This window comes from Scylla paramamosain, chromosome 37 (assembly GCF_035594125.1).
Source record: "Scylla paramamosain isolate STU-SP2022 chromosome 37, ASM3559412v1, whole genome shotgun sequence".
NCBI classification, from domain to species: domain Eukaryota; kingdom Metazoa; phylum Arthropoda; class Malacostraca; order Decapoda; family Portunidae; genus Scylla; species Scylla paramamosain.
In genome coordinates, this window is record NC_087187.1 from 7,372,660 (window position 1) to 7,393,742 (window position 21,083).

General features: G+C 39.6%; 1 protein-coding gene across 1 annotated transcript; it reads left to right on the forward strand.

Moving 5' to 3' along the window:
* The first annotated feature begins 270 nt into the window (after positions 1–270).
* Positions 271–10,121, forward strand: LOC135091466 (beta-alanine-activating enzyme-like). Its single transcript, XM_063989126.1, has 3 exons — positions 271–705; positions 4,575–4,679; positions 5,509–10,121. The coding sequence occupies exons 2-3, from the start codon at positions 4,583–4,585 to the stop codon at positions 8,625–8,627; spliced, it is 3,216 nt and encodes a 1,071-aa protein (XP_063845196.1). The 5' UTR covers positions 271–705; positions 4,575–4,582; the 3' UTR covers positions 8,628–10,121.
* The last annotated feature ends 10,962 nt before the right edge of the window (positions 10,122–21,083 follow it).

The following is a 21,083-nucleotide window of genomic DNA, read 5'->3' on the forward strand; positions in this document are numbered from 1 at the left end:
TTGATAGCAAGCATACATGTACGTGAGAACGGCGACTGACGATGTAAAAATTAATGGATGCCTAAATTAAACGTTAGAGAAGTATGAGTCAGTCTGTAAGAGAGAAAAATATGAAAAGTGGCAGTGAATTTCTCTTACTTATCTATTTGTTAATTTGTTTATTTATTTATTTATCTATTTATTTATTTATTTTTTTGTATAAATCGCCGTTGTAAAGGCTGACTTGGGAGTAAACCTGTGTGTAAAGTATGCCAGAGACAAGGATGAGATGATACAAATAATGGTGAGGGAATTGGGTATGTCAGAATGGAGAGGACAAGAAGGGAATGGATGGAGTTGCCGATCCAAAGGCCTGGCTCAGGAGTGATCCTGTGCCACCTGTACCATCAAGATCAAGATCTGGCTGCTAGCGGGAACTTCCATCAACACGCACGTAAAAGGACTGAGTAATGGTGTAATAGTGAAAAAGAAGCATTGCAAGAAGCAACAGAAACATGAGTGGAAAAACTAAGGAGCTGTACAACATGAAACAGGCCACAAGAAGAAATACATAGGCCCATGTATGAGCACTACACTATTGCAGAAGCAGCTACTCAGGCCATCAGGGGCCTCCAGCGTGGGACTCCTTCTGTGTGGCACCAGGCGACATAAACAGCAAGTTAATACGTCATGTGACTCACTGTGGAAGATTCAACAGCATCGCAGGTAAAACTGAATGTTTTTACTGAATTACGTTTTTTATTTATTTATTTATTTTTACTTAATCTACCTGCACACACACACACACAAAAACACACACACACACACACACACTCTCTCTCTCTCTCTCTCTCTCTCTCTCTCTCTCTCTCTCTCTCTCTCTCTCTCTCTCTCTCTCTCTCTCTCTCACAGTTATCAGAAGCTATTAGGGTAATTATCTAGTCTTTTCTTGGTCATATTGCTGGTCTGTTCTCTTCCATTCTTTTTCAGGTAAATTTATAGTTTAAGCCAATGTCCCCAATCTCTACCCACGGGCCCCCAATCCCTCAAGCAAGCTTGGGGGCCTGTGGGAAACCTAACCTAACCTAACCTAACCTGCCCACGCAGCTTATGGGTACTTATAGAGACTTCCTATTGGTGCAACTCGTGGTGTTAAGTGGTGGTAGCACGTGATTGGCCCGAGGAATTATAGACACAGTGATCCTATCCAGCAGCTACCCACAATTCAAAGCATTAAACAACTGAAGTTCAGGCAACAATACACCATTTATGTTTACCTGTGGACTTAGAAAAAGTTGAGAGCGCTGTGCATTCCCAGGCCTGTTGTGGCGTTATTATTAATTTCTGACAAGTAGTGTAATCATTAGAAATTATGTGAATAGTGAGAAGAACAAAATGAGGTAGGTTATTACCACGTAGTGTGTAATGGCTTAAACTATAATAAAACCCTTTTTCATTTATCTTTAGATATACCTAAAACGTAAATATAAGGTGAGGGAGAAGTGTCCCTGTCCTTTGGGGGGTGTCAGGGGCGAGTATGAAGCCTTCCTGGTTAGGTTAGGTTAGTCGCCATAGACTTTTTATAATAAACATTACCTTACTTAACTGGGGGGGGGGTGGCCTCACCCCCTTGGTTCCCCCTTTAAAGACACCAATCTAACCTACCATTATCTAACCTAACCTAACATTACCTAACCTAACTGGGTATTTCACCACCACTGAACCCTCCCTTAAGGATGGGGGCACTTCTCCACCTTTTATGTGTATCTAAAGGTATATGTGAAAGAATTGAAGAGAATAGATCAACAATAAGGCTGGGAAATGGCTCTAGACAATCACCCCAATAAGGGATACTGTATTATTTCGATAAACTGCATCCTTGACATTTTGACTGCTTTGGTACTCTGTATGATGGAAGCCTTAGGGTTGACTGGTACACATGGTAAATAATTGATTTTTTAGATAAATTCTGATCACTCAGTGTTCAATTTTGTGAATGAAATTTTCTCTTTGTAAGTTTTGATGCCTTTTGAATGAAGCATCCTTTTGTTTCTTTTGTAAATAGATACTCCACTTTTCCCTCTCAGTGGAAGAGGGCAAGGAGCAGCTGCTGGCTGGTGATTGATTACTTGCACCTTTTTTTTTTTTTTTTTTGGTTAGGTTAAGTAGTGATCAAATCAAATCTGATGTAACAAAATTTGAAATAATCAACTTAAAATCACCTATGTGTCACTGTACAGGTGCTTGACTCAGAATTTGATAAACAGGAAAAATGACAGAACTGCTGAACAACAGATTAAAAAAAAATTTCCGTATTATGTAAGTGGTGCCCAGAATAGAAACTGCTGAAGATCTGTGAATGCTTCAGCATGTGGTTCACTTTGTCAGACCTCAGTGCCGTCTAGCTTAGGATGCTAGGCCAAGCAATATGCCTCAGTGACGTCTAAGGTGCCACACAGTCTTTGTCCATTGGCATGTGTTCGTGAGCACTCCATTGGCAGGATTAGTTATCTAACACCATTGTGAGATGCCATAGGATTTAGTTGATATCTTATATCATTTTTATCTGTGTATATGCTCTATATTAATTTTAGATTTACCTGGTGTATATTTGGAGCAATTGTAATGCTCCTCTTTGACATTTTATAGAAACACAGAAACTGATGTGGGCAGAATGAATATTTACTCATGCTAGGCACTCTGTCCTGGGGACATAATGAATGTCAGTTCCCAAGATAACTTTTTTTCTGTAACTAGACAGCTAATGAGGGAAGCAGGTTTTTTGTATTTTGGGGTTATAAAGGACATGGGATTAAAGGTTTTTGTTTATCTGCATGTGTTGTGCCAACATTGGTAAAATCACACCATGGCTGGCTGCATATATCCACAGCAAGGCCTGACAGCATACACTAGTTTACCCCTACCCCTTCATGATGAGATTTCCCTACCCTGCACCTACTCCAATCCTGAGATCACAGTAGATGCACTTCCTGTGGAGTGCCTTGCACCATAACTGGGTCTATATGGCAATGAATGCTGCCAAGTGTGCCCACACTTCCTCCCAGGAAGATGAGATTGTGTCATTTTCACTGTCACTCTCCATTCACCTGTCACACACAATTGCTATTGCGTGCTGCACAGTCTTGCCTCTCTTATTCACTTCCTCTCTCTTCACACAGCTCATCCACTTTAGTCGAGGCCTTCCTCTTAACCTTCCACTTTTCACATCTGACCATTATTCTCTTTACTTGTGTATTGTCATCCATTCCTCCTTATGTGCAAACCATCTTAACACACACTGATCTACCTGTCCAGCCAATGCTCTCAAAACACCAGTTCTTCTTACCTCTTTGTGTTATCGTAGCTGAAAAATAGTAAAGTGTGACAGTAGAGTTAAGATTTGTAGCATAAAAAGTAAAATGTTTATTATTTACAACTCTTTCAGTATTCAGTTTAACTGCCTGTCTTTGTATTTAAGCTTTCCTGGTCTAGCTTAGGATGCTAGGCCAAGCAATATTTTGAAACTTGAAGGCTCTGAGAGCAGGTCTGCCTGGTGAAACTCTAATGAGGTCCTGTAATGTCTTTGTTGCTGGTGAGATATGTGCATCTGATTTAATGCAATTTTGTGCTGAAAATATTTTTTCCACACTGAGCAGCACTTATTAGCACCAGCAGAATATATACGAGGTGCAGATAGTTTTTTAAATCCTCCTTCAGGGGTTGTTTGGCTAGCATGACTGTCTTCAGGCCAGTGTAGCTCTTGCCTTGAAATTTTTTTGCCACAAGTGTTTCTAGATTGCTTCACTGAATCAAAACTTTATCAGCTTCACATGCATTTTTTTATTAGCAGTGGGCTGAACCAGTGAAGTAAAGTTTTTATTTCTGCCTTTCAGTAATTTATCAAGGCCTTTTCATCCTCAGGCCAGACATCAAGATTGAAAACTCTGAAGTTGAAAACTGCTTTGGACAGTCACATGTAAAAACTGAAACTAAAAACTGGTTTGGGTTGTCCTACTACATTGTAAGGATATTTCGAGAATGCAGGCATCCTGCTTCTTAATCCATTGACTGAGAATAATGAAAGATTTAATTGCTTCTGCTGTAGTTGTAGTTCGACTGCTTATACCCATCAGTAATAGACTGGTAGACTGCTTATGACGTCAGTAATAATTACATCACATCCTGATATGTAAAGTCATTGTTCTCATCCTAGAAGTAGTTGTTGAAAGGATCCACTACTCAGGGACTGGTTGATCATATTTGTCAATCTGTTCTTAGAATTCTGTAAAGCAGAGAATTGTGAGAAAACTGTTCTCTTGAAATAGAGGATTTTGCAGAGTTCAGAGTGTTGAGTCTGTTGCACTTGACTGTCTTTCCTTTCCGTGAACATTATGATATTATTCTTCCCTGATATAAATTTAAAACCATAATATGTGTTTAAAAATGTTCCCTTTGTCAGGATATAAATTCACTTATTCCAAAGACAAAATTTACCATACCAAGAATCTCAGATGGATAGGGAAGGCACATGTAAATCTTTTTCAGGTAGTCTTAACCAATACATCATCTAGATAATGTATTGATTTCTTGCACAGATGAAGTGATGGAAAAGAGGCAGGAGAAGAGTGACAACCTAGGCAGCCTGTTTTGGTGTACAGCCTCTGCTTTCCCAAACCACACAGCTGTTCTGTATCTCAGAGGTAAATAACATTTTTGGTTAATTTGTTATATGCATGTTTAGAACAAAATCTAACCCATATATAAAATGTGGAGTGTTTTATGTTTACATGACTTTTTCTTGCAGTCATCCCTTAGTTGATGTTTGAGGTGCATGAGTGAGGAATTGTATCATAAATAGCCTCATAATGCTGTACCTACATATTGTGTGTTGTCTTTGATTCCATTAGGGATTACAGATTCCTGTAAATAGCAAGAAACTATACATATCAATGAAGAAAAATTGCAAGGCATTCCCTTGCCCTCCATCTGCTGAAATTTATCAATTAATACTTAGTTATCTGCATTAATTATTTCAAAATCTAGATAGTCTTCCAAAGACAGTCATGGATTGGAGATTTTTCTGGTTTTTAAGAAATACTTGACTAAATGTCTTATTATCAGTGGCTGAGAAATTTGAGTAATTACAGGTCAGCTTTCAGGGGAGGGGATAACTTTATCTTTCCCTACTTTCCTATTCCTATATTATTTTTATGTCACACAGATTCACTTGCTGTCACATTCTTAACTCCTTCATGTTCTTAACCAACACTTGGACTTAATTATTAAGTGAATTGTTGGAGTGTTGATGTTTTGCAGTGTTTTCTTTTGTTCTTAATAATCTAATACATAACATCCTATTAAGATTATATGTTAAATACATGTTTTCCCTATGTATTCATGGATAATACTTACTTTACATTTCAAAATTATTTTGAAAGAAATTGGAAGTGATATGATAAATTTTGTAAAGAAAGACAATAATTACAGTACCAAGTTTTATTTGTAGTAAAATTCTATCAATATTCACAGATGGAGAGTGGAAGGTGGTGACCTATGATGCCCTAAAGACAGAGGCAGTCCAGATTAGAGTGGCACTGAGCCATCATGATCCCAGGACACAGCAGACCAGCAAAGATGAGGCACAATATAAGAGTCAGGCAGCAGAAAGCCTCACTACCACCTTGGTGGGTGTTGATGACTCACAGGCAGAGAGTCATGGCTCTGAGGTGCAAGTTGTGGGGATCCTGTCATCAGGTCCTGAGGCAGTTGCTTGCATCCTTGGAACACTTCCCAGCTGTGGCTACTGGTACATCTCCCCACAATACACTAAGAGAGAAGTCACTGATTTAGTTGAGAGAATTCAGCCTGAGCGAATACTAGTTGAAGAAAGTTTTCTGCACAGCATTGAAGACATTGAATCTGTGATCCTAGACACACTTTGCATATTTGGAACAAACTTCAAATTGATATCCACTAAGTACATGAAATGTTCATCAATTCACAGACCTGAAACTTTGGCATATGTGGTGCCAACCTCTGGGTCCACTGGCATCCCAAAGTGTGTTTATGTGCCTCATGCCTCCATCATGCCAAACATTTATGATTTTGTGCATCTGTTCAAAGTCAGCTCTAAAGACAGAATATTCTGTGCTGCCCCTCTCACTTTTGACCCCAGTGTTATTGACCTCTTTCTGGCTTTCTGTGTAGGTGCTAGCCTGGTCATGGTACCCTCGTCTATCCTGAGGATACCCAGGCTGCTGCTACAGGTTTTACTGGAGCAGAAGGTCACAATCCTTCAGGCCACACCAACCCTTCTCCTTAGCCTTGGCCATCACAGGGTGAGAGAGTCTCTCCTAGCACAGGGTTCATGGCTGAGGGTGTTGGCCTTAGGTGGTGAGGTGTTCCCCAAAGGGGCTGTCTCGCATTGTATCGGAGGAGGTTGTGCAGCAAAGATTTTCAACCTTTATGGACTAACTGAGGTGTCTTGCTGGGCATCTGTTTGGGAGTATGTGCCTGAGGAAACTGGTACATCTTCTGAAGTGGAATGGATGCCCATTGGGAAACCTTTGTCTTACACTGAAATAAAAGTGCTGAGCAAAACAGGAGAGGAAGTGGAGGATGGGGAAGGGGAGATACATGTTGGAGGTGAGCAGAGGGTGTGCTTGGTGGATGATGGTAGTGGTATTGGCATGGAAGATCAGACACTGACCCACTTGAAGGCAACAGGTGACCTGGGGCTTGTGAAGGAGGGCCACATTTATTGCCTTGGAAGATTGGATGACCAGATCAAGAGGAATGGTCAGAAAATTAGTTTGAGGGAAATTGAAAGTGTTTGTTCACATTTTCCTTACATCAGTCAGTGTATTGTTGTGCCAGACTCAAAAGACAGACTAGTGGTATGTATGTGTCTGTTTGATAAAGAAGTCACAGTGGATGATGTTTGGAGGGATCTGAGGAACTGTTTGGCACCGTGGAAAATTCCTGATGAAGTGGTGTTCATTGATTCTGTGCCCTTCAATACTCATGGGAAAATTGAAATGCAAGAACTGCTCTCCCTTGTGACAAAGCTTCATCACACTTCCAGGCATGCACAGACTCTGCAAGACTTCTTCAAAGAGATATGGATTAGAACTCTAGGTTATGAGGATGTGAGGAAGGATGACCAGTTTGTCCTGTGTGGTGGGAACTCACTCACGGCTGTACAAGTAAATGTCGCAGTGGAAGAATTTTTGGGATGTGAAATCCCTGAGTTTCTTGATATACTGCTACACAAACCATACAGCGAGATTGTTCAAGTTTTGAGGACATATCAGCTGGCCAGAAAGAGTAGTGATTTCAGTAGAGTTGTAAATAAGAGGGCTAAAACTAAACATGTTTCACATCTACAACTTCAGCATAATAACACTAACTTAACAGAAATAAAAAAACCTGATACTGATGAGGTTTGTAATCATCAGAGTGCAAAGGAAAGCACCATGAATGCTAAGCCAAAAGATAATGCAAGTCTAGATAAGAGCATTCTTCTAGCAGCTGTTTCAAGAAGAGGTGTTCAGCTGAGGGAATCAGAGTCATCATCACTAAACCTTTCCTCACACACTTACTTGCTGAGGTGGAAATTTAACCTTGGAAAGTGTATAGACTCTTCACCTCTCCTTGTCAAGCATTCATGTGGGGACATATTTGTATTTGTTGGCTCTCACTCCCACAAATTTGTGTGCCTTGATGCTGTCAGTGGAGTTGAAAAGTGGAGCTGTATGCTTGGGGACAGAGTGGAGTCATCCCCAGCTGTTTCACGAGATGGGGTTTTTGTTTATGTTGGTTGTTATGACTACCACCTTTACTGCCTCAGAGTGGAGGATGGGAGTGTGGCATGGAAGTACAAAACTAGAGGAGAAGTGAAGAGCTCGCCAGTTGTGGATCAGGAGACTGGTTGTGTAGTGTTTGGATCTCATGATAAGCACCTGCACTGTGTGTGTGCGGATGGGGAGGCTAAATGGGTTTTACAAGTGTCTAGTGGAAGTATATTTTCCTCTCCATTTATTGGTGGAACCTTAGTGATTGTGGCCACACTGGATGGGGTGGTGTGTGGTGTGGACAAGGCTAGTGGAGGGATTAGGTGGAGGGTGACACTCAATAAGCCAGTGTTCAGCTCACCCATCATTTATTCAAAGGGTGTTGTGTTTGGCACTGTTGAGGGCCTGGTGCTTAGTTACACCCTCAGTGGCTCTCCTATGTGGAAATTCAAGACAGGGGGAAGTATTTTCTCATCCCCATTTGTGTTAAACCTTAGTAACTCACTTCAGGTTATTGGTATTGGATCACATGATGGCTGTGTTTATTTTTTTACCCATCAGGGAGAGCTTATGGCCAAGTACTGTTCTGCTTCCCCTGTGTATGCCACCCCATTCATGTACCAGGAGGGTGAGGGTGTGTTTGGGGCTGTGGTATGTGAGACGCTTGGGAGGTGTTGTGTGTTGAGGGTGGCAACTGATGGGAAGCAGGAGGAAGGCACCACACAAAGGGCAGGTGTAGAGGTGATGTGGAAGTATGAGTTTCCAGGAGAACTCTTTGCCTCGCCAATATTTTATGAGAAAAGGTTATGGATTGGTTGTCGAGATGATTTTCTCTACTGCTTTGATGCTCTCTAAGTGAAATGTGCATCTTTCACTGGTGGATTGTGGTAGGTGGATGACAGATTACATTTACCAGAAGTGAGAACAGTATATTTTTGCACACAACTGATAAAGTATACAATTAGTGCTAACAAAAACAGCTTTAAATTAATGTCTAAACTGTCTCCTGTGATATGTGCCTTTTGGTTAATGACTGATATCTCATTATTAGAAGGTTACTTACTGTAGATATTGCAATACATTCTTATATTAGATATTTGTTAAATATCTCGATCATATCTTTCATTTCTTGATCCATCAGTTCTTGTTTCATTGTCTACATGATTCGGGTAAAAATTAGTGCCAGGTTATGTCTTGCCATGGTTGTTTTTTTCTTTTCAAGTATTATTGTTGCTCTGTGCTGCATGTCATCTATTTATTCAAGACGTGGAAAAATGTATGTACCGGATGACTCTCATTTTCTATTTTCACCAGCACATGGCTAACTTGGCAGCTGAAAACGGAGGTAAGTAATTGGTGATGTTGTGTGTGATCCTGTCCTTGATGGAGGTACCTTAGTTCTGGGCAGTCTAACAGGTGGAGCAGCGGTGAGGCTGCTGACACAATACACTAGGTATGGAATGGTACAGCTAAGTCTCTAGTGAGTACTGACAGCACTTGCAGTCTTGTTGTAAAGGTAAAGCTGGGGACATATGCTGTGTGTGGCCTTGGCTCTCATCTCCATCTCATTTGCCTTCATGCCTATGTTTGATATCCCTTGCTTTACAACACAGGGACACTGTGACATCCAGGTTTCCATAGTTTACCTCTCCCAGTGCCCCAAAGTATCCATTCATTGACTAATCTGAGGGAACAATGAACAGCTGTTCTGTTCTTTTACATATTTTCTTCTGTTCCAACTTACATGTATTCTTACACCTATACTTCATTCTTGTTCTGATTTCTTTCGCACACTTTTTTGTCTCTTCCTCAATTTTGTAGTATTTTTTATAACTATACTTTGACCTTAGTCTCCTCAGATTTTAACATTAAATCCCGCATTTTAAAATGCTTTGGCTTCTCATACGGACTGTTTTCAATAACCATAAAGATATGAATTGGGTTCTTTTGGGTCTTTATTTTCCAACTAATTGTATAGAAGCCTTTTCTGAACCACCATCATGAAAACGCCCCTGGAAACCCTTATAACTTTTAGTACATCACGACATGCAATCAAAATGATACCTGGAAACATTGAGAATGCAATTCCAAACAGTTCTCCAGTATTACTTTATTAATTTCACTGGCTTCTTACTTCATGTTATCAAAAAGGCCCATGTTTCTTCATTTCTTGCCTCAGCATGATGCACGTACTTCGAGGTGCTCTCAGTCTCTATGGTCTGAATTTTTCGCTCACTGTGTTCCATTCCACATCCATATCTCCAGGATATGTTAGTCACTGAAGTTATGATGTTCCTCAGCTCAAAGAAATTTTCTTCTTTATTTTCCACAATAAAACTTGGGAATGACTACTGTAACTTGTAGATTCATCCATTCCTCTGCATTTGCACAATGCTCCTATGCTATTTATGCAACATAAGCACTCACTTATCCAAGGCCGGTCTTTTGAAAAGCTTTGGGAATAAGGGTGATTTAAGTAATCTTTAGGGGTGGCAGTCAGATTATGACAAGAAATAATGAATTCAAGCTTGACAAATATAGATTTCAAAAGGAAATAGGATAAAATTTCTCAGTAAAATGATGCTTGCCTGTAATAATATAATCAATATTCAGATTGTTGGTGCAGAGTCAATATGGATAATTAAAACAAGATTAGGTAAATTTATGAAAAGAGGTGGGTGGACATAGGTATGCATGTTATACAGAGAAGCTGTCACTTGTAGGCTTATTAGCTTGCATTTTCCATTATGTTTAGTTTCTTTTTACTTGCCATAGACCACGGAGATGGTCAGATTTTTTTTTTTAATGGTGCATAATTCTAGTTTATTACTAGGATCGCTATGACAGCCTTGAAAACTATAATAACTTATATTAGGGCTTGATAATAGTCTGATAAAGCAACGAAATGTTTGAGAATGCGGATTCGAAGCAATGGACTCGGTTCTGAGTCAGCCCAGCAGGGAGGAGGGTGTGCCGGCATCCAGGGGCATTAGCTAGTTCACCACCTTGACGGCATGAAAGTGCAAGTTGCACACTATGTCTTCTTCAGGTCGTGAGCGGCGCCCCAGAGAGTCGTCGCGTCACCGTTGTGGTTGCAAGAGGGACACTGACACATGGGTTTCCACTTCGTCTTCCCAGAATCACTCCATTTTTTTTTTTTTTTTTTTTTACCCACTCTCCAGTTGACCATCTTTTCTTCGTCCATTTGTCTCTGTCCCTCTCCCCCGCCCCTTCACGACCGTCTTGAAAACTTTACAATTTCGGACTCCACTTTCATTTGTTTCTTCGCTGTTCCGGGTCACTTTCTCCTTCAGATTTATTTTTGTTTATTTACTTATTTATTAGTTTATTTATTCACTCATTTATGTGTTTATTTATTCATTCAATTATCCATTTGTTGCTATTTATAGGTCTAGTATTTTTCTAGTATTTTTTTCTAGCGTTAGTGTTCATCATCTTCATCTTCACCGTTGTCGTCGTCTTCGTCTTCGTCTTCGTATTTTCTTCGTATTTTTCTTCTTCGTCCTTTTCTTCTTCGTCTTCTTCGTATTTTCTTCGTATTTTTCTTCGTCCTTTTCTTCTTCGTCTTCTTCGTTTTCTTCGTCTTTGTCTTCGTCTTCGTCTTCTTTTCTTCTTCGTCGTCTACGTTGTCGTTGTTGTTGTTGTTATTATTGTTGTTGTTGTTGTTGTTGTTTTTATCACTAGCTATTTATTTGTATGGAGTTTCATTTACTTACTCGTTTCTTTCATTATCATATTTCTAAGCCACGCCTCTCTGCCGTATTCAATCTCGAAAACGACCCCAGTTGAAAATGCCCCTCACCAAAACGGCTTCACTCAAACCAAAACAGCCCCACTCTATACAACCTTTGCACTTTTTTTTTTTTTCAATTTCCTTGGAAGGATATGTGTACGCGTGCGAGCAAGCGATCATCAAACGTTTAATTACGCAAAGAATGATTTCACTGCGTATTCCGAGTCACTGCACATCTCTCCTCGACTTTCTACTTGACGTTCGCAATATTCAACTCCTCTTTGGTTTCTCCGTTTAGTCTTGCTGTCTCCGCGTTACAGATTTGTGGAAGGATTTTGTTTCTATTATTATTTTTTATTTAGTTTTTTTCTTTCTGTTGTTTGTTGTTGTTGTTATTGTTGTTGTTGTTGTTGTATTTACATTATTCATTTATTTATCTTTATTTATTATTTATCTACTTATTTATTTATTTTACTTTATTATTTATTTATTTTTTCCGTGGAACTTAAGTAGCTTTTATATTCTCTCCTCTTAGTAGCTTGCTTGCTTCCTTTCATGTTACCTGCTCGATGACTCCACTTTCCTCCTTTGTCTATATATTTCGTTACCCAGGCTATCATAGTGACAGCCCCTTACTTCCCTGAATCGTTTCGACGTCTTGTCTCGACTATGTATACTTTCAACAAACTCTAGTGTAAATCTTTGACAACTTTAACAGCGCTTTCATGATTGCAGAGATAGTTTAACAAGTGCTCTGTATTATCAATGGGAAACACGCTCGCGAGAACCCCCGGCTGTGGCTTCTGAAAATCGTCCTTATGAGGGAACAAAGGGTATGAGAATATTGGCCATTGTGGTACAGTTCTCCGTCCAGGCTGCAGTAGTGAGTGTCAGAATGGTGTAGTAGTAGTAGTAGTAGTAGCAGCAGCAGTAGTAGTAGTAGTAGTAGTAGTAGTAGTAGCAGCAGCAGCAGCAGCAGCAGCAGCAGCAGCAGAAGCAGCAGTAGTAGTAGTAGTAGTAGTAGTAGTAGTAGTAGTAGTAGTAGTCGTTCTTTGTCTCGGCTGCATAGTCATTATCAGAATGCTACAGTTCGTCATCCAGCTTGCCTCTATCATCTGTCATCCAGGGCGCCACAGACATACTGACAGTTCATTGTCCAGGTTGCTTATCGTGAAATGTGATTTGTCAGCAGTTAAAGTAAAATTAATTAATAAATAAAATTATTAGCTATTAAAGACATCATTAAATTAAAAAAAAAAAGATATTAGCATAAAAAGTCACTTAAGGATATACAAGTAAACTAAATAGATAAATAATTTTGATGTTCCTTTAGGAACTGGGATCTCAGTGTGTTTTTTTCTTTTTTGTTGCTCTATGGCAGTTCCCTCTTACATAATAAAAAAAAAAAAATGCAGTCTTTTTGCTCTATACTGTATTTCTTGTCATATACTTTCTTCAACTTCTATCACAGAGCCGATGTATCTATCTAATTCAGTCCGGACTGCGTAAGTGCCATAGTTGTTACTCATTTGTTCATTAATTTTCTCCCATACTCGTCGTCCTACTCACTCTCATTCTCATTGCCTTTCTTTAATGATCACCTCTGTGTTTACTTGATTCCTTTAATTTTTTTCTCTCTCTCTCTCTCTCTCTCTCTCTCTCTCTCTCTCTCTCTCTCTCTCTCTCTCTCTCTCTCTCTCTCTCTCTCTCTCTCTCTCTCTCTCTCTCTCTCTCTCGTACTAAAACACTCGTACTAATTCTCCACAACTTTTCCTTCATCCTAATTTACTTTTAAACTTTTAACCTGCTTTTTCTTATCTTAAATTACTCTCGTTAGTCACCTGCAGCAAAAGATTTTTCATGACTACTTTCCTCCTGAGTTTTCTCTCACATTTCCTCGACTTCCTTTGCACTTTGGTGTCACTTTTAAATGCACATATAGAACGCTGAATATTTACCCACTTTGGCTTACTTGCTCATGCTTGTGACACTCGCGAGAATACTGATAAAGGTACAGCATAGTATGAATCATCTTAAGTAACCTGTATTTAAGTCGTCCAGCTCCATAAGGAATATAAAATAAAATAAGAGCATTGTACAAAGTGAAGATGATGATGATGATGATGATGATGATGAACATGCATTGTCATTCCTTAGTACCGTTAGGTAAGAGAATATTGATAGCTACTTTTTAATTCATATTTTTTACGTTATCTGAAAACTGATTTAATTTGCTTAAACGTATTGGTATTATGAGAAGAGAATAATGAATGATATCTACTTATTATCTTTTCTTTTTATGCTCCCTAAAAACGTAATGAATTTGCTTAGGTGTATCCCAAGTGATAAATACTGTGGGATAAAGTGTATCTAATTTTTTCGTACTTGTCATAAAAACCTGCACTCGATGTATCCCTCACCTGAGAACCAACAGAGAAAATACTTTGGAAGGGGAGAGGAAAATATGAAGGTTAAGTTGGTTCAAGAAGAGGATGAAGGACAAAAAAATAAGATACGTAAGGAGAGGAAGAGTGATAAAAGAGAGATACGTAAGGCAAAGAAAAGGAAGGAGGAGAGAAGTGACAGAGAAAACGTTGTTGAAAGATATGAACTGGAGGTGAAGATAGCTCAAGGAAGAGAGACTAGAGAGAGAGAGAGAGAGAGAGAGAGAGAGAGAGAGAGAGAGAGAGAGAGAGAGAGAGAGAGAGAGAGATAGGAAATGAAAGACAAAGGAGAAGAAGAAAATGAGAGGAGAGGAGAAAGGTGAATGCTGAACGTAAAGAGGGAAAGGGAGAAAAGAGAGTTATATTTGTAGGTAAAAGAAATGCGAAGGAAAGGAGTGATAAAAGAAGGAAAGTTAATGAGAACGATAGGAGATGAGAGGCAGAGAGACAGATGAAAGAAATGAAATATTAATAAAGACAAAGGGAAGGGAAAATGAATGATATAGGAGAGATGAAATGGGAATGCGTGAGAGAGAGAGAGAGAGAGAGAGAGAGAGAGAGAGAGAGAGAGAGAGAGAGAGAGAGAGAGAGAGAGAGAGAGAGAGAGAGAGAGAGAGAGAGAGAGAGAGAGAGACCGGTATAAGAAAGACAAAATACTCGTATATAGAAAAAGAAAAGATGTGATAATAAGAAAAGAGAAAAATGAATAAAAACGACAAAAAGAAAGAAAATGAGAGAAGAGAGTGACAATAAGAGGAAGGGAGTGATATGGAAAGAAGAGAGAGGGAAAAAGAATATTAAGAAGATAAAAAAAAAGTTGAGGAGAGAAAAAAAAAGAGGTTAGATAGTGGAATAGGGTGAATGAGAAATGAAAGAGGAAAGAGGGTGATAGAAGAGAAACAGAACATGGAAACGAAAAGAGATGAAAGGCAAATGAAAAGGAGAGCATGATAACACGATAAATAACTGAGTAAGGCTGAAGTGTGTAGTTCGAGTGAGGCTGTATGGGTGAGGCTGTGTGGATGAGCGGTTGAATGTGGAAATAGGATAAGTGGATGAGGTGACTCGATGGTGGAGCACTAAGCTTATTAAAAGGCAGGTAATTGATTTTGCTTCGAACACTAACGGACAGGTATGATAATTAAAATCGGATGCAGCACTACAGCCTAACTGGAATCCTCAGGTAAACCGGATGTAGGTATGTCAGGTAGAGAGTGTGCGCTGTGCCAATTACCTAGACACACACACACACACACACATGCACTCTCTCTCTCTCTCTCTCTCTCTCTCTCTCTCTCTCTCTCTCTCTCTCTCTCTCTCTCTCTCTCTCTCTCTACACCCACCCTCACAACACACCACACCACCTCACCTTTTCCACGCTCAAATCAACACGCACGTAATTAGCGGGAGGTATCGAGGTACACTCTTTGCGCCGCGGCTTCACTAATTTCAGAAGCACGTGGCGGCCGCTCTAATTAAGAGATCGAGCACTTCAAACGGCGCAACATAAGCAACACGACAACAATTCACGAACTTGAAACGATAAAATAATTGGCTGAAAAAAGATGAGAAAAAAAAAAAAGGTGAAAGTGAATTATATTTGCTCTGTTTGTCTATTGTTGCTGTTGGCATAATCCAGACAACATTAATTAAGCTCCAGTAATATTACGAGTAGCTCTCCACCTGCAAATCTGACCAACGCACTATAACGTAAATGAAATATAACACTAATGCAATACAGCACCTCACGTACAGAAGGAAGTGCAATGCAACACTACAGAACAATAAGTAAGATAAGCTGTGAAATGTCGAGAGCTTTATTGCACGTACTCATACAATATATAACAATACAAAAGGGTTAATAAGATGCAGGCTGTGAAGTGTCGAGAACTCTATAGAAATTCATATAAGTACTTAAGGTAGCAGAAGATAACTATAGAAAATAAAGATGATAAGTTAGAGGGTTTGGAAAGTCTGGATCGGTAGCTCCACACACACTCCATACACACGCCAGCGTCATGCAGCAGTGCTATAGACAGTGTTAGTTAGGTACAGCCCGTGGAAGGTTGAAGTTAGTAAACATACACACTCTTCACCGCATTCTGAAACGTTTCGGCGTGTTATCTTGACTACTTTGACCAGGCTGTAGTGGTGATTATTTATTATTTTTTCCGATTCTGTATCATCAAAGAAAAAAAGGAAGTAGTAGTAGTAGTAGTAGTAGTAGTAGAAGAAGAAGAAGACGAAAAAGGAAAAAAAAAAAACTAGCTATGCGAACTGAGCATCGTACTCCATATGTCAAAGCCGGGAAGGGTGGCGCTACTTGTCCCACGCCAGCTCTCTTGATTGAGCACGGCATATCTTTATGTGACGTTGAGATAGTAGTAGTAGTAGTAGTAGTAGTAGTAGTAGTAGTAGCTTGAGGTTGGTAAACATACATACCCTTTATCACATTCTTATCGTTTCAGAGCCTCATCTCGACTGCTTCTAATAGGCTTTAGTATAAATTACAAAGGTTTCATGATACTTGTCCTGATTTTAGAATACTTTAAGTAGTAGTAGTAGTAGTAGTAGTAGGATAGGTAGCAGTAGCAGCGGCAAACAGTAAAACAAGCAAACAGAAAAAAAAAAAGAGGGAGAAAAAAAAGTTTGCCCTCCACACTTTCGGAGTGCGGGATTCGAGCTGCCACATCCCCCCAACAAGCACAAAATGTCCCAAACTTTCCCACCGAACTCAGGGATTAGACCATTTCAGAGTGACCCCCCTGTTATTCCCTTACGGTCTGTCTCCACGTGAACACTGCAGAGAAAAAGTGTGTGTGTGTGTGTGCGTGTGTGTATGTGTGTGTGTGTGTGGAAAAAAAAAAGGTTCAAGTTACCCACACGGGAGGCGCCTCAGCTTACACGCAGCTCGTGGTGTCGGCAGCGGGGATTCCAAGTGTCGGGTCCTGCCAGGTTAGTGGGGAGGTGGAGAGCTGAACGAAATTCTTTGGTCTTTCAAATTAGTTTAAATGGAACTAAAACTTTTTTGCACTATCTTTTTACCATACGAAGGTTCTTTGTACCGTGCTGTAATACATTTAGTGTAAATGTTTGACTGGTTTTCTGATTTTAATTGAAAACAGTATTTTCCTTTTAAATTCAATGAGGAAATTCATGTGGTACGTCAGAATACATGGCGTATCAGAGGACATAGAAATAAAATAATAATAATAATAATAATAATAATAATAATAATAATAATAGTAATAATAATAATAATAATAGAAAGAAGAAGAAGAAATATGGAATCTAGACAGAAGAATTTTTCATCACTTAATCCAGCATCCACTCTGCTCTATCCTGCTAATTGTTAACTTCGTGGCTTGTATTTATCTACTTATTTATTACTAGTTTATCATTCACATCATCTATTTAGTTGCTGTTATTTCCTATTTGTTACTTATTCATTTACTGCATGATTATATTTCAGAGCCTAAGAGCACCACTGTCTCAAGAATCAGGATGTCATATTGGCATCACTCTCGGTCAGCTGATGGGCGGCGATCAGGAGTTGCGCCAAGATGAATACAGAGTCCGGGGTGCAGACCAGTAGCAAGCGCCGCATCACTAGAACCTTCTCTCTTTCTGCTGTGAAGATACGAGTAATTTTGTTGTGAGTATCAATAATCTTCTACTTAATATCACCAAGCGTCGTTCATCAATATGCAGCACATTCCATCGATCACAATATGTCTGTTTTGTCCATTATTGATTTTTTTTTTGTTTTGAAGCGGAGCTGGGGGATAGTTTATGGCTTGATATGAATATTTTCTGCGTTATGATGATAGTAGTAAATGTACCCTTATTGATGAAACTGAGAGCATAATCTCGAGTTGCCGATCTGTACAGAGGAAGTGAAAAGTTTCCAGTAAGTAAATAATAATAAGGTCAGTATGTAGCCTCTCAAGAAAAGATGAAGTCAGATAAAAGCCTTGCATGAAAAGATGGTTAGACTGTAAGAGAAATTCAGATCACGGTTTCGCATGGAAAGATGTGGTGAAATACCAGCCTCTCATGAAAAGATATGGCTTTAAAATTCCGAGCTTTGCTCATGAATTTACTTTTTTTTTTTTTATTGCTTTCAGATGAAAAAAAAAATATACTTAGTTTTGATTCATCTGTTATAGGTTCATTAGTTTAGGATGCAGAATAAGAGTTTTTATTATTATTATTATAATTTTTTTTTATTTTCAGCACTGACAAAAAAAAAAACTAAAATTAATTGATTTAGATGTGGTGATGCGATAACAGGTCATGGCGCTGACCAGGTAGTGAGTGGAAGTTTTAGTCAAGGGTGTCAGTATTAATAGTAGTAGTAGTAGTAGTAGTGATGGTAAATGTTGTCGTCGTAAAACCAGCTGATCAAAATGGATTCTTCTCGCTTCGAATTTTTTTTTTTTTTTTTGATTTTAGAACATCCAAGGCCTTGATATAGTTTTGAAAACTACTTAGGACAATGTGTCTTAAAATACAATCTTTCTTTGCTCCCTTCCTTTCTTTACTCATGTACTGTTATCATCATAAGCATCCATCACTTCCCTCCTCCCACACTAGTCTCCTCCTCCTCCTCCTCCTCCTCCTCCTCCTCCTCCTCCTCCTCCTCTTCCTCCTCCTCCTCATGTTTTCCTCTTGACCTTACCATCCAGTTTCCTCATCCATTTCACCTCCCTACATCCTCCTTCCCCAGACAGAACATGACCATCCTCTGCCTTTCCTCCCCAACACACACACACACACACACACACACACACACACACACACACACACACACACACACACACACACACACACACACACACACACACACACACACACACACACACACACACACACACACACACACACACACACACATACACACACACGTCAACGTCCTGCTTTCATTTTTTTTCTTGTGATTATTATTCAGTAAGAGGTTTGGAAGCTTATGGATCAAAGCTTATCATGATATAACATTCTGTTTGGCATCCAGAAGCTAAATGTCACTTTCTTGTATTAGCAGTGGAGTTCATTGTATATTTAAATGTTTCTCCGGTGGCGGTGGTGATGATGATGATGATGATGATGATGATGATGATGACATGGAGGAAAAGGAGGAGGAAGGGATTAAGTATATAAATAGTGTGTGTGTGTTGTGTGTGTGTGTGTGTGTGTGTGTGTGTGTGTGTGTGTGTGTGTGTGAATATGGGCTTGATTTTTGTTGCTCTTTCATGTAGTCGATAAAAATATATATAAAAAAAAGGAAAAAAAAATGCTCGCAGATCCAGCTTTGTTTAACAGCATTTCACAGCATTTTCATTTGGCAGCACGTGGAAGTATTATCCTCTTATATGCTTCCACGAGAGAGAGAGAGAGAGAGAGAGAGAGAGAGAGAGAGAGAGAGAGAGAGAGAGAGAGAGAGAGAGAGAGAGAGAGAGAGAGAGAGAGAGAGAGAGACCAGTAGACCTACACGTGGCAGTTCCTGTTCCTGTTTAAATTATATCTACGTCTATCATTTCAATCCATAAATTTGTAAAGCCTTAAAGCTTCCTGTTGACTCTCCGCTAACAACCTGGTTACCGAGTCTATTCCAGTCACCAGCCAGTCTATTTGAGAACCAATTTCTTCGCATCCACTTTTAAAACTCAACTTTAATAAGGCTGAACCCGTTATTCCTCGTCCTTTCCTAGCTATCAGAGAGAGAGAGAGAGAGAGAGAGAGAGAGAGAGAGAGAGAGAGAGAGAGAGAGAGAGAGAGAGAGAGAGAGAGAGAGAGAGAGAGAGAGATTGATATTGATATGTTTATTGCCCTAAACATTAATTACAAAAGCATGCTAAATCTAAATATAAGTAAACTGGCACAATCTGTCGAGCCTAAACTCTCTGACAAAACTCATGCAACATTTGTATATTACATATTAATACAGAAAAAGGTCTTACATTGTAAAAGAGTTATTATTTTAGTTCTTAGCTCTTGATTTAGGAGATATTTCTTCATAATATACTTAAAATAAGGTAGGTAAGGTGACACATCGAATTTTTGTATTGTCTAGTGAATAATTCCATAACTGAGGTCCAGTAACAGAGAGAGAGAGAGAGAGAGAGAGAGAGAGAGAGAGAGAGAGAGAGAGAGAGAGAGAGAGAGAGAGAGAGAGAGAGAGAGAGAGAGAGAGAGAGAGAGAGAGAGAGAGAGAGAGAGAGAGAGAAATAGTAATAAATAATGTAGGAATAACGAATGTGGAAGTGACAATGATGAGACAGGAAGACAGGAAGGAAGAGAGACAAAAGACAGGTATTCTATTAAAGGAGAGAGATAGCCACATCACACGATAATCAGGTGTGGACTCGTATCGGTGGTGTGGTAACGGTAGCATACGTGACTGTCACTCTGAATAATGGAGAGAGAGAGAGAGAGAGAGAGAGAGAGAGAGAGAGAGAGAGAGAGAGAGAGAGAGAGAGAGAGAGAGAGAGAGAGAGAGAGAGAGAGAGAGAGAGAGAGAGAGAGAGAGAGAATCTGTTGCCGTCTATCATTAATTTTTTGCTTCAGTTTCGTCTTGTAAACTGCTTTTATGTTTTTTTTTTTAATGTATTCCGTCTGGAGCAGGAGCAGTCACTCTCTCTCTCTCTCTCTCTCTCTCTCTCTCTCTCTCTCTCTCTCTCTCTCTCTCTCTCTCTCTCTCTCATCTATAGTTTAATCCAGCTACTTCTGAGATAGATAGATAGATAGATAGATAGAGAGAGAGAGAGAGAGAGAGAGAGAGAGAGAGAGAGAGAGAGAGAGAGAGAGAGAGAGAGAGAGAGACAAAGCGCACAACTCAGAAAAATGACCTAAGAAAATATAACTGTAATATTGGTAATTCTCTCACCTGTCCCTCCGGCCAGCCCTTCCCCCTCCCATGCTGGTGGTGGAGGGGAAATCTGTCTACAGCTATGCCCCATTAACATTATTGATAGCCCTCTGTGTGATGATAGTGCCTCTTACTGTTCTCTCTTTCTCTCTCTCTCTCTCTCATCTCTCTCTCTCCTCTCTCTCTCTCTCTCTCTCTCTCTCTCTCTCTCTCTCTCTCTCTCTCTCTCTCTTTCTCCCTCTCTC